We start from the raw sequence: 27,468 nt of genomic DNA, 5'->3' as shown, positions 1-27,468 counted from the left end.
TGGAAACCTTATGGGGCGTTTCTACTCTGTCCTGTTGGGTCGCTATGAGTTAGAATCGACTTGACAGCAGTGGGTGGGGGTTGAGGGGATGTGTCTGAGTTTTTGTCCTACCCCAAGTCAGATGTGTGACCTTAGAAGTTTCAGTTACTTCTGTGGGACTCACTTTCCTAATTAATGATTGTGATAACCATAATATCATTTATCTTCTAAATGCTTTCAATTCCCCAAAGATGGAATTATTATTCACATTTTTTCAGGTGGTTTTAAGAGGTAAATGATTTGCCCAAAGGTTTCCCAATGGAAAGAGGTGGATCTAAGACAAAAAACTAAGATCGCCTGATGCCAATGCCCTTGTCTGTTGTATAGTACCATGTCGTTTTACTTATACAGTGGGGCTAATGATGCTTGACTTATATGACTTCTAGTTTTCTGGGAGGTTAAATTGAGGCAACTTTAAATTGATGGGAAAGCCCCTTGAACATAAAAGCATTTTGACAAGCGTGAAATAGTGGCCTTTCCCACTATGAGCTTTGCGCATAGTGGGTGCTTACAAATGATTGTTAACTGATGTACACTGGATACTTGGTTGGCATGCAAAGCTGGCTACCATTTGCGTAGTAGGAATATGGAGGGCAGTAGGTCTTGTTAACATTTAGCCCTGTGGGTAGGGTTGGTGCTGTGAAAACCAGGGACTTTCCAGGACTTGCTCTTTTCTGAGGGGCATGACCAGTTAAAAATGACCCTGTTGGATTGCAAGAATCACAGAAACACTCGTGTTTGCTAAAGCATAATTTTTGGAGCATAAAAATGCTTTCCTTAACTCTGTTTTTGTTGTTGTTGCTGTTTATTCTGTTGGCCAGAGACATGCTACTGAGAACATTTTTAAAAACTGTGTGTTCTGGTCACAAACATATTGTCCAAAGGAACAACTCATTTCTGGCTCTATTTTGCCTAGAAAAGTGAACTAAGAGACCTACGCCATCTTGTCCATGTACACAGAACAGCAAGCAGTGGTTGCTCTTACTTCTTGATGATTTAAGGAAGGAGCCAAATGATATGTGGTACTCAGAGTTGAAGGTCATAGTCTATATTAACCCAACAATTATTGGTTTGGGTTCAGGGCATATAATTGTTCCTCACTAGGCTTATGAGGGGCTTTGATCTTCTTACAAAGTTACCTTTGTAGTTGAGGCCACACAAACCTTCTTCAGCTCCCACCTAGATAATAGGCCCTTACAGGGCAGACAGGTGACTGAGTCATCTTTGTATCCTCTATACAGAGTGCCCAGCACAGATAGGGCTACCAACTGCCTGAGTTTTTCCAGGAGTGAGGGATTTCCCAGGACGTGGGATTTGTAGTACTAAAACTGGGGCAGTCCCAGGCAAACGGTTAAGTACTCAGCTGCTGATCTAAAGGTTGGCAGTTCTAACCCACCCAGTGGTTCCATGGGAGAAGGACCTGGTGATCTGCTCACATGAAGAATCCAGCCTAGAAAACCCTATGAGATAGTTCTACTCTGTCACATGGGGTAGCTATGAGTTGAAATCGATGGCATCCGACAACAATAATAACAGCATTGGAGTCTTGCCCCGATTCTTCAGGGTATTATTTCACCCAGTCATATTCTCCCCAGAAGTTTTCTTCAGGTTACATAAGTTTCTTTTTTCTTGCTGATGTTTTTGAGGAAGATAACCTTGTTACTGAACTCTTTTCCCATTCTTAAGGAGTAGTGTCTGTTTGGCAGCCTCTCTTGTACCCCTTGTGGGGAGATGGTGGACAAGAATCATTTCCTTCATCAGTAGTAAGTGGGGCTTCTGTTCACATGGAGTCACCATGAGTTGGAATCAACTCGGCAGCACTGTTTTCTTGTTTTATCTGTTCAGCAGCTATATGGAGGGCTGCCCTTCAAAATGGGAAAGCATGCCATGATATCATATGATTGGTGCCATCTTGTTTTTTACCCATGTCTGCAGTGAGGATACAGGGATTTCTGTGGTTGCTCTTCAGTAGCCAGCAGAGAAATTCTGATGGCAGAGGGTGGTGATGCCAGTCACTTATATACATTGTGGTGACCGAAGTTTAGTATGCTGTTGTTGTTTCCTGTCAAGTTGATTTTCCACCCATAGGGACCCAGTGTGACAGAGTAGAACGGCCCCTAGGGTTTTCTAGGCTGTGATAGTTATAAGAAGAGATCACCAGGTCTTTCTTCTGTGCAGCCTCTGGGCCTTTTGGTTAGCAGCCCAGCACTTAACCATTGTACCATCAGGGCTCCTTGAATTTGGTATGTGTGGTATCAAATTACAAAGCTGCAAGGGCTAAGGTTGTCGTTTAAAGATGAGGGAAATGAGGACCACTGAGCTAAGGAACAGTAGCATAAAAACCTGTTTTTAATTGGCAGGGAAACCCTGGTGGTGTAGTGGTTAAGTGCTACCGCTGCTAACCAAGAGGTTGGCAGTTCTAATCCGCCAGGTGCTTCTTGGAAACTCTGTGGGGGCAGTTCTATTCTGTCCTATAGGGTCGCTATGAGTCGGAATCGACTCGATGGCAGTGGGTTTAAGTGGCAGAGTAATCTGGGCCCTGACTCTACTAAGTCCACTACTCTTCCTACCATGATACTCTTTTATGCTTGATTTCTTGGGAAAAGTATAAGTTTTACAGGATTGGCGGCGATAATATTTAAAAAATCTAGGGCAGTAAGAGTTTTCACAAACCATCTATTTTACTCATGGCAGTATTGTACCTCTATGCTTAATTCTTAAATATCTCCAGGAATGTCTTACTACTTCTCTCTGCTCTCTAGTTATCATTTCTCTCTTTATATATGATAGACTATATATTTAACTTCAGTCTTTGAGGATTGCCTTGTGTTTTGACAAATTAAGGAGATTCATGTTTTTTTGATTTGGTTTAATCTGTCTTGGAGGTGCTTAATTTTTCCTCTGCCTATAGGGCTGTGGATACCATCTGAAAATGTTGTTTTTGTTACAGGGGGTCTCTGGGCCACCATCCGAGGTTCTGGCTTGGAAGGTGTTAGCCTGGTGTTATTTGGGTCTCAATCTTGTGCCATTGATGTCAACGTAAGCAATTCACAAAGGATTCAATGTAAGATTCCACCCAGGGTAAGTGGAATTCTCTGGTATCTCCTCTGTGGATGGATTACCATTATTAACACATAACATAAGGGTTTGAGTGAATCACTTCTTGGAACAAAATTAACTGACATAAGCTCTCATCATAAAAGTATGTTTATATTGCCTGCCTTGCTATGAAATGGGAAATAGAACCCTCCAGTGGGGCTTGTAGTTAACATCAGTTAATTCTTTTAAAAAGACAACTAAGCAGTCCCAGTCCACATTCTTAATATTATGCCACAGAAGAATGAACAAATCTGTCTTGGACGAAGTACAGCCAGAATGCTCCTTAGGAGTGAGGATGGTGAGATTTTGTCTCAAGTACTTTGGACACGTTGTCAGGAGGGGCCAATCCCTGGAGAAGGACATCATGCTTAGTAAAGTAGGGGGTCAGCGAAAAAGAGGAAGACCCTCAACAAGATGGACTGACACAGTGTCTGCAACAGTGGGCTCAAACATAGCAATTATTGTGAGGATGACATGGGTCCGGGCACTGTTTCTTTCTATTACACATAGGGTCGCTGTGAGTCAGCAGCAACTCAACGCCACCTAACAACAACAACATTACGCCACAGAATAAATCTGTCTAGTGCATATTATGAGTTTGGGTTTGCAAGATTTACACATCTTGTAATCTTACCCTCTTTTAAACAGACAAATAAGTTAATTTTCACCAGCAATTTTGTTTTCTGTGTGGATGTGATGGTGAAACTCGGAAACTTCTAGAATGTCTGGTTCTTATGAAATACCTTCCCAATTGTTCCCTACTGCCTCTTTCTTCTCTTAAAAACAAGGCCCTGAGCTCTCTCTTTTTTCTTAAGTTAGTGATATATCATGGCCTATTTGTGTCCAGGCCCTTTCCTGGTGCTGCTGGGGAAAGTCATGCTCACAGCTACAGTTGGACTTTCTATAAAGAGTTAACTTTATTGTCATCAACATTCCTAGCGCACCCATGACCCAGGCAGAAGACCTCGCCATGCATTTTCAAAGACCAGTGGTAGTTATTAGCTATGGACTCTATTCAGCCACATTTATCTTTCTCTCCAATGTTTTCTCCTTTTCTTATTTTTCTCTAGCTCTGGGAGCCAGCATGGTGTTAAGTTAAAGACTAACCAGTCAGACTGCATGAGTTTAAAAGTTAGCTCTACTGTTTACCAACAGTGTGACATTAAGACAATTGCTTAGCTTTCCCGTGCCTCAGTTTCTGCATCTTAAAATGGAAATAATAATAGAACTTACCTCATAGGCTATTAAGAGGGTAAAATTACATCAGTTAATATTTGTTAAGTGCTTAAAACAGTGCCTGATATTTTTAAGTATCTGTTAAATAAATGAAATAAACTTTTTGTTTTCCTACTTATTCAATACCTTAGTTTCAACCAAAAGTCAGCTGTAAGAACTTTATAGGACCTTTCAGTATAGGAACAAGTAAGCCATGAACTGTAAGGGCCCTTGAACAGTCATGTAGTTTAGCTTCTTGGGATCCCCAAAAGATGGCCATCTCTTGGACAAATAAAGATCCCTGAGAAGGAGGGTTCAGAATATCCTTTTATCACTGGTTCCACATTTTAATTTCATCTAGCTTCTTAAATGTTATGAAAAGTTAGCTTTTATATGTAAGCTGTATGCAATTCCAACATACGTGGGTGTACCATAATTTAACTAGTTCCCTATTACTGGACATTTATGTAATTTCCAAAATTTTCCAATTGTAAACAGCAGAACTTTGATCAACCCAGTCACTGTACTTTTAGGTACATTTATTTGCTCAGGATAAATTAACCCAAATTCTAAAGCTTTCGATATGTGGCATCCAGTTGTCTGAAAGTCCTTTTCAGTTTATGCTTCAACTCTTATGGTGCTAGTGTCTGATTTCTGGCACTTTTGGCCAACCTTGGGTATTATCACTTTAATATATATTTACTATTTTAATGGGTAACATTTATGTTGTTTGGATTTCTTTACTAGAGAAGATAAACATTAAAAAAACAAACTTTGATTCTGATCAAAGTAATACATGCAAACATTAAAAGGAAATGGTAAACCAATCATGCTCTCCCACCCCCTTTCTGAAACCAGTCCATGCTGTCCAGTGGATTCTGACTCATAGTGACCTAGGACAGAGTAGAACTGCCCTATAGGGTTTCCAAGGCTATAAATCTTTACTGAAGCAGATTGCCCAAGAGACTACCATAATAAACCAAATTGTTAGCATTGGTTCTTGGGTGTGGGGTAAGCTCTCACGTAAACAAAGACACCCTTATCAAGCAGAATATCCCAAGGGCTTAGAGGTTACCTCCTAGTATCTGGGCAAGACCCAGACCTTCCTTTGGGCAGGGTTCATCCTTTACTGCCCAGTAGGTAACTTCATTTTTTTTCTCTGTGAGCGCTTAAGGTTCTTTGATTTGACAATGATACACGTTGGCATGAATCTTATTTACTGTGATGAGCATTTGATGAATCCTCTCAATCTGGAGACTCATGTCCTTTAGCTCTGAGACCTTTCTTTGCCTGTATAATAAGTTTTCAAATATTCATTGAACGTTTGTAACTTCTTTTTTCTACTCTGTAACACGTGGGGTCATCACGACTTGGAATTGACTTGCTGGCAATGGATTTGCATTTTTTTTCTTTTTTTGTGAATTACTAGTTTATTGATTTGTAAAAGCTCTTTGTGTATTAAACACATTAATCCTTTGTCAAATATTTCATGTATTTTCATCCTAGTTGGTTGTTTTGCTTTTCAGCTTAGGGTGTCTTTTGACATAGCATCTCTTCTTTCCTGTAAGTTATAGCTGGGGTAAACAAAGGGTAAATGGATTATGAACAGGTAGGACTGAAAGAACATGGTGGTGATTGAACATGTGGTGGGGTGTCTTGTTGGGGAGAGAGAGAGGCCAAAGATAATTCTCAGGTTTCCAGCCCAGACTGTCATGGATTAAAAAGTAAATAGTAGAAAGAGTTGAAGAAAACAGAGGTGGACAACTCCTTTGGGAAGTTGGATGTTGGGAGAAAGTGTTACAGGTGAAGAGATTTATGTAGGAGGAGGGCGACATTTAGGAACTTATATACTAGTCTTTACAGAAGCAGATTGCCAGGCCTTTCTTTGGTGGTGCCACTGTGTGGTTTCAAACCACCAATCTTTAGGTTGGTAGTTGAGCTTAAACTGCTCGCACCACCTAAAGACCTGGGCAGTGTATGTTATTGTTGCTGTTTGGTGCCATTGAGTCAATTTCTGACTCATAGCTACCCCATATGATAGAATAGAACTGCCTCATAAAGATTTTGTTGGCTGTAATGTATATGGAAACAGATCACCAGGTCTTTTTCCCATGGAGTTCCTGGGTGGGTTCAAATTGCCAACTTTTTTGTTAGCAGTTGAGCGCTTTACCGTTGCACCACAAGGGTTCTTTGGGCAGTGTATAGAACCTATTAAAAATATCAGTTTTCTAGGATCTTGGGTTCTGCTAAATGTTCTGGATCTTTTTTCACATGGAGGATTTAAATTCTACTTCAGTGCAATTTTTTTCAGTGCAACTGGCTGAGCAAAAAAAACTTGTATTAAATTATTGATCTTTTAGAAAGAACTCTGAAAGGTTACTAGTACTCTTTTCCTGGAAGGCAGGATGGTACTAAAATCTCAAAATGATGAACGTCCTAATGATAAAAATTCAAAGTTGAAAAAAAAAAAAAAAAGAAACATAATACATTTTATTCATTTTTTTTTGTTCTGAAATTGGAAACTACAGGATGATTATATTCACATTTCACAACTTAGAAATTTGTCATAATTTAAAGGAAATTAACCTGAAATTTACCTTTTTAATAGTTTTGAAGAAAGGGTTTATTGTGCAAATCTGTGTTTGGAGGGTGGCCTTGGGGAATTTTACACCTGCATTCTTTGGAGAACAAACTATTTTCAGCCTTCCACAAACCCATTAGCAGTAACCATTTACTTAGGAACAATTGGCACGTTAATTGCAAATCATTCTTATTTACCCTTTAGAGCAGGTCCCTCTGCATCTGTTCAAGTCTGCACTTGGGTAGACACGAGGCACTTGCCACTGTGTGTGTGTGTGTGTGTGTGTGTGTGTGAGAGAGAGAGAGAGAGATACTAGCAAGTAGCAAATATATCCTTTAAAAACAACTTTCTTGAAATTAACCTTTTAAACTAATTTGATTTGTACTTCTCTTCCCTCAAGTCAGTCTTATTTACTGAGTTTGATTTAAAAAATTGATTTTTAGGGAAAAGATGGATCCATTGTGAATGTGACTGTGATCAGAGAGGACCATTCCGCAGTTCTTCCCGGAGCATTTACATACGTCTCCTCTTTAAATCCAGTGATCGTGTCTCTAAGCAGGAACAGAAGCAACTTAGCAGGTAAAATACATGACCCTGCAGGACTTTTGTTTTAGAGCATTGATCCTATAAAAAATGCACGCAGTAGCCTGTGGTTTTTATTGAAGATAGTATTATAATTTGGATGGAATTTTTTTTTTTTTTTCCCCTGAGAATTAGGGGACTGGTTTTCTCATTTTACCCATCATGGAGTCAGTCTCATATGTGTTTCTCCCTCTGTAAAATTGGGGTCACTTCCATCATGGAAATGATGTGAGAATTCATAGGTAATTTTTAATTCAATAAATATTTATTAAGTACCTATTGTGTGACAGTATTAAACCCTGGTGCTGTAGTGGTTAAGTGGTATGGCTGCTAATCAAAAGGTCAGCAGTTCGAATCCACCAGGTGCTCCTTGGAAACTCTATGGGGCAGTTCTTCTCTGTCCTATAGGGTCGCTATGAGTCAGAATTGACTTGATGGCAGTGGGTTTGGGTTTTTGGTTATGTGCCAGTATTAAGGAGCTCTGGTGGCACAGAGGTTAAAGTGATCGACTGTTAACTGAAAGGTCGGCAGTTGGAATCCATCAGCGGCTCCACAGGAGAAAAATGTGGTAGTCTTCTTCCATAGAGATTTAGAGCCTTGGAAATCCTGTAGGGTTGCTATGACTCAGAATTGATTTTTTGGGATGTGCCAGTATTAATAGCATAGACATGTTGTAGACTTTAATCCTTGTTACAAATTTATAGGATGGTTATTCACATTTTACAGGTGAGGAAACTTAAAACAGAGAGAATAAGTAACTTGCTTAAGACGCTACCTTTAGTAAGTAGCAGAGATGGGATTTGAACCCAAGCAATCTGGTTGCAGATCCTAAGCAATTAGCCACTTATAGTTAATTATAAAATACTTTTTCTTAAAATTTGATTTGAGTAGAGGATAAAGTGTTCTGATTAATCAAGGATTTTTGTCCTTTGAGACATATTACAGGAAATAATTTAATATTTCTTTGATGGTTCAGATGATATGCCAAGATGGAATTATAACAGTTTCTTACATCATAGCATGTAGATTTGGAAAAATGGCAGGTAACACACCTTTCTGGTTAACTGAATGCCAAATAACAGAGAGTTTATGGTAGCCATATCTAATGGTTTATTTTAGAAGACCACCATATTTCCCAAAGAAAGAGCTGGGCTCAATTCTTTTGGTACTGTTTTCATTTTCCATTGCTCAAGAGTTCATAAATAAAGGGAAGTGTCCTTTAGCTTCTCAATATTATTCAGATCGGATAGTGTGGAAGAAGAATTTGCTGCCTCAGGCGACCAAAGAATGTAAAATTCCTTAGTGGTATAGATTCTTCCAAAAGAGGTAGAAACGGGAGGAGGGAGCTCCATGTTCTATTCAGAATTCAGTGATTTTGGCTTTTAATAAAATTTTCTACCTATAATGAAAAGAATAAATACATTGCAGCAGTGCCTCAAAGGCATCTAGTATTAGATTGACAATTGACCAAGAGTCTAAGGAGTTCATGTTATTGATGTATACAACGTGATGCATTATTTTCGGAGTTTACACTTGTATTTAAATCTTTCTATGGGCAGAATAAAGAAAAACATGCTATAAAATCCACAAAGGATGGGAGCCTACTGGGAAAAGTTTTTTTTGAGCTGGAGTGCTACACATCTCCATTCAGGAAATGATGTTGATAATGATAGTGAAGCCAGGGAGAAAGTGAAGAAAGGAGGAAGAGGAGAGGGAGGAAGAATTCGATGCGCGGGGCCGTTAGTGTGGTCTTTGCTGTCAAACAGAGCTGAATGTGAATGAATCCTAACAATCTCTTCTTGGGCAAGATACCGAACTTCCTTTATCTTCAGTTTCTCCATTTGTTAAGGTGGGAATAATTCTTTCCAGTTTATAGTGAAAATTTCAGGTAAAGCAGGTAAAAGTATCTAGCTCAGGAATTGGCATGGAGTAACCAAACCAGTTGCCACAGAGTCAGCCCCGACTCATGGCGACCCCATGTGTGTCAAAGTAGAACTGTGCTCCACAGGTTTTTCAATGGCTGATTTTTAGGAAGTAGGTCGCCAGGTCTTTCTTCTGAGGCACCTCTAAAGGTGGACTCAAATCTCCAACCTTTTGGTTAGCAGCTGAGCTCATTAAGTGCACCACCCAGGAACTCTGGCATGGAGTAAGCACTCAATAAAAATGCTTTGTTGAAGTCAATGCCACCATTCTGGCAGATACTCAGGCTTCAGACTTCTGAGTAGAAACAAGATGGAAAACCCCTGAAGAAGTAAGGAGTATGCGGAAAGAGGAAGAAATTGAAGTTAATTGGGGCTGTTTTATGTGCTGTACTGTCCCAAATACTTTCCCATGGTGTCAAATTTAATCCTTACAACTGATAGTATGGGGTAGGGTAGGCTTTATTACTATCTTATTGCTGAAAAATCCAAGGCTCTGGGAGCCCAAAGTGAGTCACTCCAAGTCACCCAGGTAGTTAATAGCAGATCAAGAATTTGGGTACAGACCTGTAATCTTCCCACTGCACTATAATCCTCTGTAAATTTTCTCTTTCAAGCAACCTCTTTCTATTCTTCATTGGCTGTGGTGTCTTCTAGACACCAGCCCTGACACGGTTCTCAAATGCTAGTGGCTAAAAGAAGCAGTTCAGGTGGCACAGTGGTTACCACTCAGCGGTTAACTGAAAGGTCAGTATTTCCAACCCACTAGCTGCTTCACAGGAAAAAAGACCTGGTGATCTGCTCCCGTAAAGATTATAGTTCAGGAAACTCTATGGGGCTGTTCTATTCTGTCATATGCAGTGGCTGTGAGTTGGAATTGACTCAAAGGCACGTAACAACAACAGTGGTTAAAAGAGCTTTAGAGATTCTTTAGCCCAAGCTGTGTCTCTGTGCACACTGAGACACAGGAAAGGTAAGTATACTTAACTTCCACTTCTGCTGTTACACTTGACAGTCCTCATTAAGACTCCAGGTGACTGCAGACCAGATTTCCTTTATTCTCTTCAGCTTGTCTTACAGACTGGAAGAATAGCTTCAACCAGATCCTTCCCTTGCTTGGAAACCTCTGGTGGTCTCCACTGTCCACTGAATTAAGTCAAGACCCCTGAGGTTTAACTTTCTTGGTCCTCAGCTGTTGAACCACCATCAACTTGTCCAGCTTCTGCCCTCATGGTGTTCCTAACCTGTTTATCATGTCCTTTGTCTTCCAGTGAATCACCCAGTTTCCTTTTCTTCCCTCCAAGCCACTGGGTGATTAAATGAGAAAATGCTACAAAAGGCTTTGGGTAAAACTGTAAAGAGTTTAGAATTGAATTATAAGTCCCCTCTTCTCTTTTACTTCCTTTTGGGATTTGTCTTTCAAATTGAATTTACAGCACCATCTTACCTATAAGGCCTTTCCTGATATCCAAAATGTTATTTTGATTTGAACAACCCCATTACATAATTTGCACCCTTTTTATGGTATGTAACTTGAACTAAGGAGCCCTAGTGGGGTGGTGCAGTGGTTAAACGCTTGGCTGCTAATTGAAAGGTTGGTGGTTGGTGGTTTGCACCCAGCAGCCACTCCGTGGGGAAAGATGTGAAGCGATAGTCTGCTTCCTTAAAGATTACAGCCTTGGAAACACTTTGGGACAGTTCTACTCTGTCCTATAGGGTTGCTATGAGTCGAAATTCCACTCAAGGGCAATAGGTTTGAAGGCTATTTGGGCTCCTATTTTATCCCTTTTGAGGGCAGGGTCTGTGTTTCACTTATTTTTGTGCCTCTCGCAGCATCTTCTTCGTGGTACAGAATGAATATCTGAGTTAAAAGAAATCAAATGAACAGTGTCCGTAGTATGTTGTTGTTAACTGCCATTGAATCAGCCCTGACTCGTGGCGAGCTGGTTGCACAACGGGATTGATTGGATCGTGGTGATCCATAGGATTTTCATTGACTGTTTTTTCAGAAATAGATTGCCAGAATTTTCTTCCTAGGCCTATAGTATACATGGCATTCTAGTACAGTGAATGATTAAACTGAAAAGGAATTGAAATAGGATAACTAAGACTGGGCGCAGGCCTTGACTTTTCTGTTATTTAGCTGTGAGGCCTTGGCTGCGTAGCCTTAGTTTACTCAAAAACAAAAGGCCAATCCTACTGTTTACCCCATACAGGCCATCAAGATGGAGTGAGGATCAAATGGAATAACATGTGAAAATGCTCCGTAAGCTGGGAATGACTGTACTCACCACCCCCATCCCCAAATAAATGAATAAACCCATTGCCATCCAACTGAGTCCGACTTCATAGTGACCCTGGATAAGGAAGAACTGCCCTATAGGGTTTCCAAGGCTGTGCATATTTATGGGAGCAGACTGCCACATCTTTTTCCCACAGAGCAGCTGGTGGGTTTGAACCACTGACCTTTCAGTGAGCAGCCGAATGCTTTAAGCACAGCACCACCAGGGCTCCCTCACTGTACTTGCAAGTGGCATTATTATAAGGTTCAGCGTGCACTGAAGGTACAGATTTAGATTTTTATCAAGTAGAAAGAAGAGGCAAGAAAAGGACATGGGATGCTATTTTTTGGTTATGAAGATCCTCAGTCTTCAAAAATACTTCTTGATTTGCTTTTGCAAGAAAATAATTTATTGTTTCTTGAGTAAACTTGCTGTGATAATTTTCCTTTTTATGTCCTTGAGTTATAGGCCATAGCTCTGTTAAAATAGTTGTTAGAGTTTCATTAAAAAAAAAAAGTTGTCATTAAAACTCTGAATTAGAGTATTATGCACAGGGTTTAAGAAAAAAAAATTTTTTTTTTTTTTTTAGCTTGTGTTTAATCATATAAGACAGTTTTAGAATTGAAGAGGTGGTTGAGGTCACAGGCCGAAATTACAGAGGCTAATGGATTCTTCTACACACAGGAGGTGACACCCTTTTCATTGGAATGACGCTGCTGCAGAACTACACAGAGTTGGATGTGGAAGTCCATATTCAGGACACCTGGGCTCGACTTCATGCGCAGACGGCTCAGGGCCTGGAGGTGGTACTGCCCCCCATGGCGGCTGGCCTCCACAGAATTTCAGTTTCCATCAATGGGCTCAGCATTCACTCACAAGGGTGAGGTGAACTCTTGCCATTTTAGGTCTATGGATGGTCTAGTGGTTCAACTTGAGTTCCTATTACAGAGTTAGGTCTTAGTTAGGGAATACATATAAGAGTCATAAAATTTGAACAAATCTGAGAGACCCCGTAGGCCAGTTCGCCCCCAAGATGACCCAGGGGCTTACTACTTGGGGAAAAGGAAACTTCCAGGAACTAAAATTTCGTGGCTCTTGGAGTGCAGGTGGTGTGGGCATTGTATATGTGAAAAGGGGAAGAGCCTGTTCTAGACCTTTTGTAAGATTATGTCATGGGCTATGAATAAATCATTTGTAATTGTTGCACAAGCCATCTCTTCTACCTCCCCCATCTCCCACTCTGCCTTGAAGGCCCTGGACCAAAAATTCTCCTCATTCAGAAAGTAGCTACGCTTTATGGGACTGATGTCACCAGGTGATACTGGTCTAGGACAGGCACCACACAGTATTTTTTTCCCCACCATTTCCTTTCGTCTCTGCTAGGTAGTATCATTCACATTTGCTTTACTTCACCACTGCCTCTCTCTTCTTCTTTCTAAAATACATCCATGTCTTTTCCTCACTTTTTTTTTTTTTTTTTAACTCAGTTATTTCAGAACAACTGTCTGTCTTGTAGGGTTGATCTCCATATCCAGTATCTCACAGAAGTTTTTGACATAGAGCCTTGCTGCGGATCCCTTCTAGGTGAGTGGCTCTGATGTGGCTGTTACCGTTTATCCAGGGAGTCTGTACAGGAGACATTCAGGCTTTGTTCCTGGGTTAATTAACCCTTGGAGCTTGTCAGCTGTGACTCTTGAGGCCTGAGACAGGAGCAGGAGAGAGTAGCCTTCCTCATGATCCATGAACCCAGTGGTTCCCTTTGAAGGGTGTGAACATTCGCTGATTCCTTAGCTCAGTAAGCTCAGGAAATTAAAGAATTTTTATGAAAAAGAGATGTGCCTGGCTTTCCTTTTCCTAATGGAAAGAGGCTGAAATATCTACTGGGTAGCACATCTCCAGCGGATATTAGAAAAACAAGGGAAGCGTTTCCTGTGGTAGGCTTTCAGATACTGCATGTGTGAGGAGAGGAGGAACGAGTCTCTGGTGTCTTCACTTTCTTCTAGGGATGCAGTTGAAGGGCCCAGAAATAGTCAGAAACATGAATACCAATATGGGAAATGTAAGGGCACGATAAATAGAGGAATCTCTAAAACCACTAATTTTCAGAAATAATTCAAAGCTATATATTTGCATGTGAATAATCATTGGGATTGTGTGAAAAGCACATTATCCTTTTTGAGTCTAATAAAGTCCTTTTAAAAAAATTCTTAGCTTACCACAGACTTGGTTATGCTGTGGGTTAAATTAATCCAACCTCCCTCCTGAAGATGGGGTTTGACATGTTCCCTGACTAGAGAGCAAGACAAAGTGTATGAATATTAGGAAATTCATAGGCATGATTCAGTGACTTTTGATATGCCATCTATGTCATATATTCTGCATATTCTGGAATATATTCTAATATATATTAGGTAGAATGATGTAACAAATAAGTATATTTTAAGAAATTTGATTTTTTGTTAATTGTAAGTTGAATATATATAGGATAATATATGTATACTATATAGAATAATAAGTCAGATAGTATAGGGGATGATTAAAAGACTTTGGGGATTTTGATTTTTCATTAGTGTATTTAAATTGAATAGAAATGGGGGCTTCCTCCATACAGCCATTTATATTATTTACTTACGTGAACTTCAGCCCCCATGGCTCCTGTAAAATGATCACAGATTTGATATTGGTGGGGTGAGGTAAAATAATTGAGGTCTCCCTAGTGCTTTTTCCCTCCCACTTTCACTGGGACTTACACAGGTGCTATGAGTCCTGGTTCTAAATATCCATTTTAAATTTTGTTTTTGATATTAATGTTTAGGTGGAACCATCCTCAACATTTCAGGAATAGGGTTCAGCCAGGACCCAGCCTTGCTTTGGGTAGCTGTGGGCAGTCGGTCCTGTGACATCATGAACTTGACAGAGGAGAACATCTGGTGTGAGACTTCACCAGCCTCTCTGCTGCCTGGTGTGGACATGCTTGCTATCCCGGCCCGGGTGCAGGTGTGGGTCGGCAACGTGTCCTTCCCCCACAGAGAGTATACTTTCCTGTATGAAGGAACAGCAACACCTGTGGTCACCGCCCTGAGAGCAGAAACCACGAGTAGCAGCCTGTGGTTCTTTGTGGAAGGAAATAGCATCTCCAACTCCGTGATTCTTCTGGGGAGCTTGCACTGTGACCTTGAGGCACGGTCTTTCAGGAGCAACATGAGCCAGTCTGGGTGCTCCTTTCCTCTTCACAGTTTGGAGGCGGGCGTCTATCCTCTCCAAGTCCGTCAGAAGCAGATGGGATTTGCCAATATGTCTGTGGTGCCACAGCGATTTGTGTTGGCACCTCAGATAATTGCCATCTTCCCTACACAAGGTTCTACTTGTGGTGGGACAGTACTCACTGTGAGGGGCCTGATGCTCAGCTCTAGAAGGAGGTCAGTTCAGGTTGGGCTCTCAGGCCCTTTTACTTGTGCCATTTTGAGTTTGAGTGACCAGACAATCCTCTGCCAGGTTAACCTGGTGGGTGACCCCTTGCCTGAAGCTGTCTTCGCCATGAATGTCACAGTCCTGGTCAATGGGCTAACCAGCGAGTGTCAAGGGAACTGTAGTCTTTTTATTCAGGAAGAGACAACTCCTGCTGTGGATGCCTTGACCACTAACGTCAGTGGGTCTCTGACCACTGTGCTGATTAGGGGGCAGAGGTTTGGCACCACAGTAAATGAGCTTGTGGTCTTTGTGGATGATTATACTCCTTGTAGTGTAACTTTCTTTAATGCAAGCCATGTGGCATGCCAGGTTAGTGACCTGAACCCAGGTCTGCACTATCTGTCAGTGGTTCATAAGAGAAATGGGTATGCTTGTTTGAGAAATGTTTCCAGACACTTCTACATTTTTCCTCAAGTGTTTCATTACTTCCCTAAGACCTTCGGCTTACACGGTGGGGGCCTCTTGACCATGGAGGGTGCGGCCCTGAAAGGACAGAACGCTACATCAGTCCACGTTGGCCAACAGGCCTGCCTTTCAGTGAACATCAGCGCTAAGCTCATCCAGTGCATTGTCCCTGCAGGCAATGGCTCCTTTGCCCTGGAAATAGAGGTAGATGGACATTTGTACCACATAGGAGTCATTGGTTACAGCAAGGCCTTCACCCCAGAATTGCTCTCTATTTCTCAGACGGACGACGTCCTAACCTTTGCAGTGGCCCGGATCACAGGAGCTGTGCATGTTAAGATATTTATCGGGATGTCACCCTGTGTGGGTGTCTCTGGGAACCACACTGTTCTTCAGTGCGTTGTCTCCTCCCTTCCTGCTGGGGAGTACCCAATAAGAGGTTATGACCGCATGAGAGGGTGGGCTTCTTCTGTTCTGGTGTTCACATCGCGGGTCACCGTTACTGCAGTGACTGAGAACTTTGGTAAGTGTCTTCATGTCCTAGTGCTGTGTAACAAAAATACCACAAGTGGGTAGCTTTAAAGAACAGAAGTTTATTTTCTCATAGTTCTGAAGGCTAGAGGCCTGAATCCAGGGTGTCCGCAGGGCTGTGCCTTCTCTGTGTCCTTCCAGGGGAAGATCCTTCCTTGTCTCTTTCAGCTTCTGAGGACCCCGGGCTTTTCTTGGCTTGTAAATAGATCCTCACATGCTGTTTTCCCCTGGGTGTGCCTGTTTCCCTGTCTGTCCTTCGCTTTTTGTAAGTCACCAATTATGTAGAATTAGGACCCACCCTCCTCTGGTATCATGTCATTAATTTACCTGGTAACATCTTCAAAGAAAAACCCTATTTCCCCAAACAAGGCCACATTCACAGGTATGGGGGTAGGACTTCAACATGTCTTTTTGGGGACTCAGATTCACAACACTAAGTCAAAACAAAGCAGAGAGAGTACTTTCTTTATGAAAGTGGATTAAGAAGTAGGAAATCAACATTAATCTGAAAGCTAGAAGGAGAGAGAAGAACAGTTGGTTACTTACCATCCCAGTTTCTTTTTTGAGACTTGTCTTTTTCATTCTCCACCTATAAGGCTTTGATTTTTTTTTTTTAATCAAGGAAATTGCGTATATTCTCTAAGTGTTTGATGATATTTTAATTTGATGCATTAACCTGACTTAATTTGTTTTAACTTAAACAATACCATGTGTAAGAGCTCATCATTAGATCATTTAAGTAGAATATAAATGTTTTCACCTATTTTTAGACGAAATGTGTCAATTTGCATTATTTAAACTTAAGAAATACACAGGCAGACCCTGGGTGACGAATGTCCGACTTATGAACAACCCGTACTTGCCCTTTAATGTTATGTAAATTTGCCCTCACTTTGAAACATTTGAACCAACCCCTGCTCGCAACAAATTCTTCATCACAGTCGCCTTCACTTGTGCACGTGCAGCTTTTAAATCACTGAAAGGGCTTTGAGCCTTTTCTTGCGCCAAAGTAAGGCTAAATGAGAACCGTGTGCGCCTGTTCCAGCTTACCGACACATCCTTAAAGACACAGTCAGGACGGATCTTGTTCCTAATCCAGGGACTGCTGTAGTTAATTTTTATCAGTTTGTAATATTTCGCAGATGAATTCATACTTTACCAATAATAAGGCTATGGCATTGTGCCATTGCATTTGTTGAATTTCCCTCCTTTTAGAAATACAGAAATTTGCCTTGCCTTTTCTTCCAATGATAGTTTTGGTTTCTGTTCACTTAAAACCTTATGTTCGGGTTACCTCAAATCTCAATATGACATAGAAAACATAGAGGAAATTATGGGAGCAGAATCTTAGACTGATGAGGGACTAACTAGGCCACTTCCTAGAACACTTTTCTCTGGCCTCAGCTGAATGGAATATTGTAGAGATGGGATCTGGGTCCTGTGTCTGTTACTCACTTAGCTGGGTAACTTAGAGCACACTGCCTGTGTGAGCCTCAGATTCCTTATTTGATAAAAGGGTTTGGACCAGATGGTTCCCAAAATACTGTTCTTACTCTCTAAGGGCCATGATTTTTATGGTGTAGAGCAGAGGTATAAAACGCACCCTATGCCAAAAGCGTTATTCTTGAGCTTGTCAGGGGGCTGTGCAAGTACTGTATAATAGACTTGACATGAAGCCAGTAGACACCTGGAGCTCTGTGGACTAGAGGGTTCCACCTGTCTGGGAGTGTGGAGCTCAGACAACAACATTTCCCTTTATCGGTTCTCAGACTGGAGCAAAACATGGCATTTGCTTCAGTGCCTGTTAAGGATTATCATGCTTTTACCCATTAGACACAGTTGCCCTCAGACAGTGCTGGTAGGAGAGTAAACTGGAGCAGCATTATTTTGAGGACATTTGGCAATATCCACAAAAAAAAAAAAAAAATTCAGTGTTCCTTTGACCGAGCAGGTTCGCTTTTAAGAATTTGCAATTTGTAACAAACCACATATTACCAAAAAAGTTCCTAAAATATGTATGATTTATTGCAACACTATTAATTTTAGCAAAAATGGATAAATAATTGAAGTATCCATCAATAGGGCAATTGCTGAACAAATTGTGTCATAATCATGTAATGGAATTCTAAGTAACTAAAAAATGATGAGCTAGACCTAGATAAATAGATTCAGAAAAATGTTTAAAGTATACTTTTAAGTAAAATAAATTGCAGAATAATATGTGTAGGATAATCCTGTTGTATAAAAAAAACTCACCCGTAGAAAATTCTGGAAGGATTCGCAAGAAACTCTCTAAATGGCTACCTGTGAGGAGTGAGGTAGGTGGTTGGGGGGACTTTATACTCTTTTATAAAAAATTTCAAAACTATAGATATTACATTTCAATATAAAAACTGGCACATTTAAAAAACTATTAACATAATAGTTTATTGAAAATGATTTTAATCTAATAGAACAGACTTTAGATCCTGGAAGCCAGAGCCTCAGTGGAGATGAAACTGAGGTTACCAGGGACCTAAAGGCAGTTGTGTGGATTGTGGAGGGCATAGGGAGAAGGATGGGCAATAGGAAAGCAAAGGTTTGAATTTTGAGTTAAGAAAGACAGCTTTGCCTCTATGATTGTGAACTTATTGTTTTGTCTTTAAAGGCTGCCTGGGTGGAAGGCTTGTGCATGTGTTTGGAGCAGGATTTTCTCCAGGGAACATCTCAGCTGCTGTGTGTGGTGCTCCCTGCCAAGTCTTGGATAATGCTACAGTGTCTGCCTTCAGCTGCTTGGTTCTACCACTGGATGGTTAGTAAAAATGCAGGTTTTTTTTTTTTTTTTTTTTAAAGCATATATATGAGGGCGATATTTTTTTGGCTAACAGCATTTTTTTAATTAACTGTGTACTGACCACCGGTTTTCTATGAGTTCCTGGGAAAAGCATTTCTCTAATGCCATCAAAAATGGTAGTTAGAATTTAAAAAAACTAAACCCATTGCCACTGAGTTGATTCCGACTCATAGCGACCCTACAGGACAGAGTAAAGCTACCCTGTAATGTTTCCAAGAAGCAGCTAGTGGATTTGAATTGCTGACCTTTTGGTTAGTAGCCAAGCTAGGGCCACCTATTAAAATGGTTCATTAGTAACTTTTGTCATAATAATGGGGTCAGTGTTAAATGAACAACTAAAAATGTATCATTAGCATTCTTGACTGCAGTCATATGAAGATGGAGAAAACAATTCTGAATTCTGAGTATTAGTTTCAATGACAGCCATAGGCATCATGGAGGAAACCACCTCCTAGTCTTGTTCAGAGGTGAGGCTGCTGAAGACAGCTGCTTATTGGAGGTATTAAGAAAATGATGGAGACTATCAAGGTGGGCATTTCTGGGATGTTGGCCTTGTGTACTCAGTTTTTTTTTGAATTCTTATTATAGGCAAAGGAATCAATGTTAACCTTATCCTCTTATTCTGTAATTGTCCATGTAATTACCTGATCCCTTATTCAGTAAAATACCATGACCACTCATTATTTTAAGCCATGTGCCATCACGTTAATTGTGGTACTGGAAGATGTGTCTTTGTGGAATGGAGAGATTAGAGAGGAAGTTACAAAGCATTGATATTTCCATATTAGGGTGTCAAGTCACGTGGTAATTACTCATTGAGCTTAAAAAAAAGTCAAAGGGAAGAGATGACCGTTATTACTATAGGACCAGCTTAGCAAGGTGATTATCTTCTTTGCATAATGATAGATTTTGTAAGTGTGTGCGTCAAAACATTTACTCCACATGCTTTCTGTGCAGTGCTTTAATTTATATTCCTAATTTGTCTGAAATGTGAACATAGGCTAAGGATTTACAAAGTGATACAAGTTACATTTCATCTAAGCTTGGACAATAATTATCTGATGGATAATACTATCATGATGGCAGTTTATACTGTATTTTCTTAGACGACAAGAAGAAAAACAAATCCTTGTTTAAAATACAAGAAATGGAATTTCTGTTATTATGTATATAAGGAGAACATTATGGAAGGGAGATTGATTCCACAACAGAAAACCTAAGATCAGTGAAGATTTAAGTTTATGTTTAAGACATTTTTGTTTCATTCAAACAGTTAAGTGCTCTACGACTAGCCGAAAGGTTGGCGGTTCCAACTCAGCCAGAGGTGTCTTGGAAGACAGGCCTGGTGATCTGCTTCAGAAAGATCACAGTCTTGAAATCCCTGTGAAGGGCAGTTCTCGGGTTGTTATGAATCAGGATTGACTTGATGGCAGCTGTTTCCTTCACCACTCTACCTCTGTGCATAGAACAGTGCTGGCGCAGGGCAGGTGCAGAATTAACGTTTGATAAAAGAATGAATGAAGGAATTGGACAATGGTGGAAACAGAACATGAAGGCTCCACATTTTGGGGTTCTAATCTTTTTAACTAATACCACTACATTTTGATTTTATGTTTAATCTTTCATGTATACTAATTAAATTAGTAAACTTTTTCAAGCTCCTGGGTGTTACTTCACAGTAGTTAAGCTCTCAGATGCTAACCAAAAAGAAAGGTCAGTAATTCAAACCCACCAGCCACTTCAGAGGAGAAAGATATGGGAGTCTGCTGCCATAATGCTTTACAGCCTTGAGAACTGCATGGGGCAGTTCTACTCTGACCTGTAGGATGGCTATGAGTTGGAATCGATTTAATGGCAACAGGTTGGTATTATTTCAAGACATTGTAATTTCAGCTGGAAGTACAAAATAAAAATAAGTGGGATTTCAGGGTCAGATAAATTGTGGTATTGGAAGTTTGGTAACTTCGAGGAAGAACAAAAGAAATTATTGTATTTTAAAAGATTCGATTAAGCTGTAGAAAAGGATTTCTCAAAATTTCTTGTTTTTTTTTTTTTAAGAAGAAAACGAGTTGGAAGCTATAATTTTATCAGTACCACTAGGTGTCACCAAACACTCATTGATTGTGCAAGGAAACACCAGGGACATGGATGATTTGAATTATTTTCCTCTTTCATAAAAAAAAGGAAAGTCTTTCTAAAGACTTTTAATCACAGTGTCTAAAGATGAAGAGGAACTGCGATCGCCAACTCCAGAATCTGCTCTATTTTAAAAGTTTATTTCAGTGGACAGTTTCATAGCAGCAATCCTTACAAGTGTTTAACAATTGCCAATCTAAGGAATCCATCATCTACCTAACTGATGCTATCCCGTTTTAGGGAAGGCTAGAGAAACTTTTTTTTAGAGAAACCAGCTGGCAGCCCTTCAGAAAGCTGACTGATCTCAGTTCCTCTAAGACAGCATTACCATCATCTGTGAGTTTGTTAGAAATACAAATTCTCGAGACCCATTGAATCAGAAACTGTCCAACAAGAAAACATTTTGGTATTTCTCTTCTGATCCCTTTCTGAAGTCCTACATTTTTTCCCCTAGTTTGCAGCCCAAACTAGGTAGCTCCTCTATATAAGCAAGTTCTAGCCATATTGGGTAGTAGTGCCCCTGCATGTAATCTGGTACCATGTTGTTATAATCGGTTACCTACTATTATTCCAAGGTGTGTGTGTGTGTGTGTGTTTTCCTTACATGGTTGTGCATAGCTGGACTGTCCTTATTTTATATTTACGTGATTTCTTTTTTCTTCTGTGGTTGACTGCCTTCCCATTTTCATTTTGGTCTTGTGTTTATTTCTGTTAACTTCTCTAATTTACAGAAGGTCACTTTGAATTCTGACCCTCAGTTTGAATTTTATTCCTCAGTTTGACTTTGTACACTAAAGAGAGTGAAGTTTCACATTCCAGATTTTAGATGGTGGCCTACAGCTAAAACTAATTATGTGTTGCTTGTTCTCGTGCCATAGTACCAGTGTGTTTTCTTTTCATGAGTGGGGCAGCTTTAGGTAGAGCTCTAAAGAAAGTTCTTTTGCTACTTTTGGTGTCTTCTATCGTTACTTTTCCCCCACATTTGACTTCTAACAAAAGATGAATTTTACTTTTTAATATGATTTGTTGCTAAACCATCTTGATGGCTGAAAGCAGTACTTTGTGTTTGTTTAAACATCATCACGGCCTTTGATGTTCACATTTCTTACATTATGTGAATTCTACCACATGACTTTTTTCATGGAATCTTTAACTTTTCCGTGAGTCATGAATAGCTAAATTGATTAAGGTCACACAGCTATTTAGTTACAGAACCTGATTCCCACCCTGGGTACTTTTCAGAATCCACTTTGTCAATTTGTCACTTATAATGAGTTTATTATTTTATAGATGTTGAGCCAGTTTTTTATTTGCCTTGTGTCTTAAGAACTGGAAACTTCTCATGAAACTCCTCACGTTTTGTTTATCTATCTCAGAGTCTCGCTGTCAATCGTTTTCATTGCTATAATTCATTTGAAATGGATTCACAGAAAATCTACTACTAGGTGTCAGATGCTTTGGGATATAACACCAACAACAAGAATATTTGTGTGTTACTAATAACTGCAAACTCTCTCACATGTATTATCTCATTGTCACGTTGCCACAGCACTATGATGTAGGCAGGGCAGCTAGTTTCAAACCCTTGATAGCATTTGTTGTGTACCTGTATGGGCAGGTTAGCTGCAGAGGTAGCAGGCTCGTAAACTTTTCTTCTTCTTTCTGTTTTTTACTTTATTAAAGTTTTCAAACAGAACTGCTTCTAAGTCATATTTTGCTGAGAATTGTCTTCCTGTTAAAGGTCATTGCCAGTCTGCCTTGTTGATGCTGCTTACACTGTCCCATGACCCAGAAAGAAAGGGCCTGAGTGTCACAGGGCTTCAAGTAGTTGCTTTCCTTCTTCATAAAATGTTAACAGCCATAATTACATTAAAATTAAGAACTTCTGTTAGTCAAGAGATCTCATAGAGTAAAAAGCTTAGTTACAAATTTGGAGAAGCTCTTAGTAAACATATAATTTTCATAGGATTAGTACTCAATATATTCAGAGCACAACTCAGTAAGAAAAAGGCAAAGAGCCCAATAGAAAAATGGGCAAATGACAAGAATAGTAATTTCATAGAAGAGGAAACACAAATTATTAATAAATAAGGAAAAAGTTGATCAACCTAAAAAGTAATGACGAAAATGCAAATTAAGGCCAATGATAAACCATTTTATACACACTAGATTGACAAAGGAAACCCTGGTGATGTAGTGGTTAAGAGCTACTCCTGCCAACCAAAAGGTCAGCAATTCAAATCCACCAGGCACGTCTTGGAAATCCTATGGCGCAGTTCTACTCTGCCCTATGGGGTCACTATGAGTCGGAATTGACTTGATGGCGGTGGGTTTTGATTGGCAAAATTAGAAGTCTTACAATTCTAAGTGTTAGTAATTATGTGGAGTAATGGGAACTCATATACAGCTGATAAACCAAAAAACAAAAACAAAAAAACCAGACCCGTTGCCGTCGAGTTGATTCTGACTCATAGCGGCCCCATAGGACAGAGTAGAACTGCCCCATAGAGTTTCCAAGGAACAGCTGGATTTGAACTGCTGACCTTTTAGTTAGCAGCCATAGCTCTCGACCACTGCTGCACCAGGGCTCCATACAGCTGATAAGAATGTAAAGTGGCACAATCACTTTGGAAAACAATATGACACTACCCTGTAAAGTTGAACTTGTACCCACGCTATGAATAAACAATTTGCTCTCTAGGCATATGCCCTAGAGAAAATTTTGTACATGTTTGTAGTAGCAAAAACTGGGAAATACCCAAAAGTCCATTGGAAAGACAATAGAAAAATACATGGTAGTATTTTTCATGCGGTGCAATATGCAACAGAAGTGGAAATGTATGTATAACAGCTATATACAATATAATGGAAAATCTTGGAAACAATATTGAGTGGAAAAAGCAGGTCCAAGAATATTATTTCATGTATTTTATAAAGTTCAATAACAAGCAAAACTCAACAATCTCTTGTTTATGAATATAAGCCCCTATGATAAAACTATTTTAAAAATGCAAGCGGTTATTTTTGGGCATGAGGAGGGGGGGATGGAATTGGGAGAAGCACATGGGTTTAAGAGTATTACAATACTTTTAGATCTTATGTTGGCTTGTGGGTTCACACGAGTTTGTCCTATCATTAAAAAAGAAAAAAGTTGCTGTAGAGTTGCTACTGACACATGACGACCCCATGTGTGTGGAGTAGAACTGCCCCATAGAGTTTTCAAGGCTGTCACCTTTTGGAAGCAGATCAAAAGGCCTTTTTTCTCAAGGCCCTTCTGGGTGGGTTTGGACCACTAAACTATTATAATGATTTATAATTAAAAAAAAAAAACAGTACTTATTTTCTTCTGTATGTATTATATGTAAATAATATCCTGTTACCTGTTGTAGCCTTGTCTATTCTGACTCATAGCCACCTCGTGTGGTAGAGTAGAACTGTCTCATAGGGTTTCCCAGGCTGTAATCTTTATGGAAGCAGGTCTTTCTCCTGCAGAACCACTGGGTAGGTTTGAACTGCCAACCTTTTGGTTAGCAGCTAAGTGCTTAACCACTGCACTACCAGGGCTCCTTATATTTTTTGAAAAAGTAAACGGACTTCATTTTGTGATTGGCTAAGGAAGAATACATGGACTTCATTTAGAAACAATGTGAGGCTTCAGTTCTTTGGGTGGTTATTACCTAACCTAACCTAGCCTAACCTAGCCTAACCTAGCCTAACCTAGCCACCTAGCCTAACCTAGCCTAACCTAGCCTAACCTTGACTGTCTCCTGCAGTGTCCTTGGCTTTCTTGTGTGACCTGAAGTCTGAGGAGGAGGTCTGTGAAGCCTCCAGCCACACCTATGTGCAGTGCGATTTGACTGTTACCATGGGCACAGAGAGACTGCCCAAATCATGGCCTTACCTCTACATTTGTGAAGAATGTTCTCAGTGCCTCTTTGAGCCAGATCATAGGACAGAGTCAAACTTTCCATCGTTCTCAGGCCTCTTCATCAGGTAACCCTGTCCTCTCTGTCTCTGGCCCTTCCCCGTGATTACATCGACAGTGGTGTTATTAGGGGGACTCACAGGATGTGGACTGCACCAGGTGACACTGTCAGAGGGGGTGATGCCAATGGCTGTCTATAAAATTTTCGTGCAGTGTTCTACCAGAAATTTATTGTTTTTTATAAAAATATCCCTGTAGGTACTTACAACAACAAAAACATTTTTCCTAAGCCCAGCTTACATGTATCAATATACCTATAAGGCTAAAACTCTATGGTATTTTACTTTTTGAGTTTTTTTTAATGAGCTCCAGTCAGAGCTTCATTCTTACCCAATTACAAGGACTCTTCAAATCACGTGGTTTCATCTGTATGTGCTACAAGCAAACACTGTGTTTTTTTTATTGCTGCCAATGTTTTTATATTTGCGGTTTCTTGTTACATGTTTAGAAATATAACTTAAGTCTTAAATTCAGGTTTTTTTTTTTAGTCTTTTCAAAATTTTCTTTAAAAACATTACTGTCTTGCAAATACATATCTGACTTTAATGAAAATTTCAGGGCTTAGGTTTGAATTATGGTTTTAAAAAAACAGTGACACATTAAAAAATAAGTTGGTGAGAGGCATTGATTTTAATGAAGTCATTCACGAGTTCACAGCTTCGAAGGCCAGGAGAGGAAAGTTGTGATTTAGTCGCGATATTCAGTAAGTGCTAAAATGGTTATGTATTTGTTCCTGTCTATTTTTATGGTATTATTTCACTTATGAACGTATTTCCATACGCATTTGTCTACAACTTCTACGTTATTTGGGCCATTATTGATCATGCAGAGCTAACCCATTAATGTATCTCATGTAATGGTAAAGTTTAATGTTAAAATGAACATAATTTTGATGTAGTTCTTAAATGTTTTTACTTCGAATTCTGTTGTTTTCTTACTGGATTTTCGCTTTAACCACATGAAACTATGTAAATGTAAATACATTTAGAATGTGCATATGATATTGTAATTTAAAGGTATCATTTTAATTTTGCTAGTTGTTTATGTTACCGCTATTGCCATTACATTCAGTGATGTACAGGAATTACAATTTATGAGTAGCATTAGTACAAAAAAACATTACTAAGAGTTCTGTATGGTCTGGTACGGAAGAAGGTCCGGCAGGGGGGTGACACCATGAGTTACCACACTGGGTGACACCAACCCTCATGACGCCACTGATGGCCAGTGGGCCAGTGAAGCCATCAGGGATGGTAGGGTGATTGGACTTTGCCCCAGGCCCTGCAACTCTCCTTGGCCGCGTGTCCATTGTGAATTCCAGCCAGCTGCATATCAAAGCATCTCCTGTCTTTTTCAAGTGTTCAAGGGAACATCTGAAAAGTCTGCCCAGTAAACAGCTCGCTTTGTTCTTGCTTAGATTTTAATATTTATCTTCCGATCCAAAGCAACATCTGGTGAATGCCAATGGGGAAAAAGATTAGACATTATGAAAAACAGAAGGCTTTTTTTCCTCTTTCCTTTTTCTTTTCTTTCCAGACAGAGTCACAAGTAGGAAAAAAAAGTCACAGAGAAATCCAGCAGATTGTGCAGTGTTTATTCAAAAGAAGAGGGATGCACAGACGGAATTACTGTAGATTTAGGATTTGGAATCCGTAAGCTTGTAAGGATTTTTTTAAACTAAAAAAAAAAAAGCCACAACTTTCCAGGTTAAACCCTTTTCCCTAAAGAAATTAAAAAAAAAAAAAAAAGTGTGGCTACACTGGTAACTCTAAAACCATTGCTGTTGAGTCAGTTCCGACTCATAGTGACCCTCTAGGACAGAGTAGAACTGCTCCATAGAGTTTCCAAGAGCACCTGGTGGAGTTGAACTGCCAACCTTTTGGTTAGCAGCCATAGCACTGAACCCTTACGCCACCAGGGTTTCCTTATAACTCCGGATGGTCTTCATTTTCAGTAGCAGTTCTTCTGTGCAGTGTGATACAGCTCAGTGCTGAACATTGCCACGTACCTTCTTTATTTCTTAGATGGAGTGGTTACATCTTATTATTTAATGAAGGCCTGTTTCCCATTAAAAAAAAAAAAAAAGAAAGAAACTAAACCAAGGGCACAGATGAAAGATAACCAGCCCTTTTCACAGCAGTCTTACTTCTTGATGAACTGAGACAGTCCATGTTTTAGTATGAAATTGCCATCAGAGGTTTGTATTTAGCCAGAGGAGCAAGGAAACTCCCAGGCTGGTTACTTTCTAGAAGGGCATGAAGAGCCCTGTTTAGGTCACATAAGAAATGGAGTGCTGGAGTTTGGACTCATGAGTTGGATTTCAGAACTCACTGATGTTGGACACTAGAAGCACATGTCAGCAGTTCCTGGCTTCATTGAATTAAGAGTTT

At 39.9% G+C, this 27,468-nt stretch overlaps 1 protein-coding gene across 1 annotated transcript in view; it reads left to right on the top strand.

Moving 5' to 3' along the window:
* Positions 1-27,468, top strand: part of PKHD1 (PKHD1 ciliary IPT domain containing fibrocystin/polyductin) — a 593,425-nt gene that overhangs the window by 74,253 nt on the left and 491,704 nt on the right. The window contains exons 28-34 of the mRNA XM_049894022.1: positions 2,990-3,120; positions 7,378-7,513; positions 12,402-12,597; positions 13,234-13,301; positions 14,533-16,116; positions 18,772-18,915; positions 24,867-25,086. Of these exons, the coding sequence (XP_049749979.1) occupies positions 2,990-3,120; positions 7,378-7,513; positions 12,402-12,597; positions 13,234-13,301; positions 14,533-16,116; positions 18,772-18,915; positions 24,867-25,086 (2,479 nt within the window). The remainder of the gene's footprint in view (positions 1-2,989; positions 3,121-7,377; positions 7,514-12,401; positions 12,598-13,233; positions 13,302-14,532; positions 16,117-18,771; positions 18,916-24,866; positions 25,087-27,468) is intronic.

The sequence above is a fragment of the Elephas maximus genome, chromosome 1, assembly GCF_024166365.1.
Source record: "Elephas maximus indicus isolate mEleMax1 chromosome 1, mEleMax1 primary haplotype, whole genome shotgun sequence".
Taxonomy (NCBI): Eukaryota; Metazoa; Chordata; class Mammalia; order Proboscidea; family Elephantidae; genus Elephas; species Elephas maximus.
The sequence above is the reverse complement of the archived record's forward strand: the minus strand, read 5'-3'. Positions and strand labels throughout refer to the sequence as shown.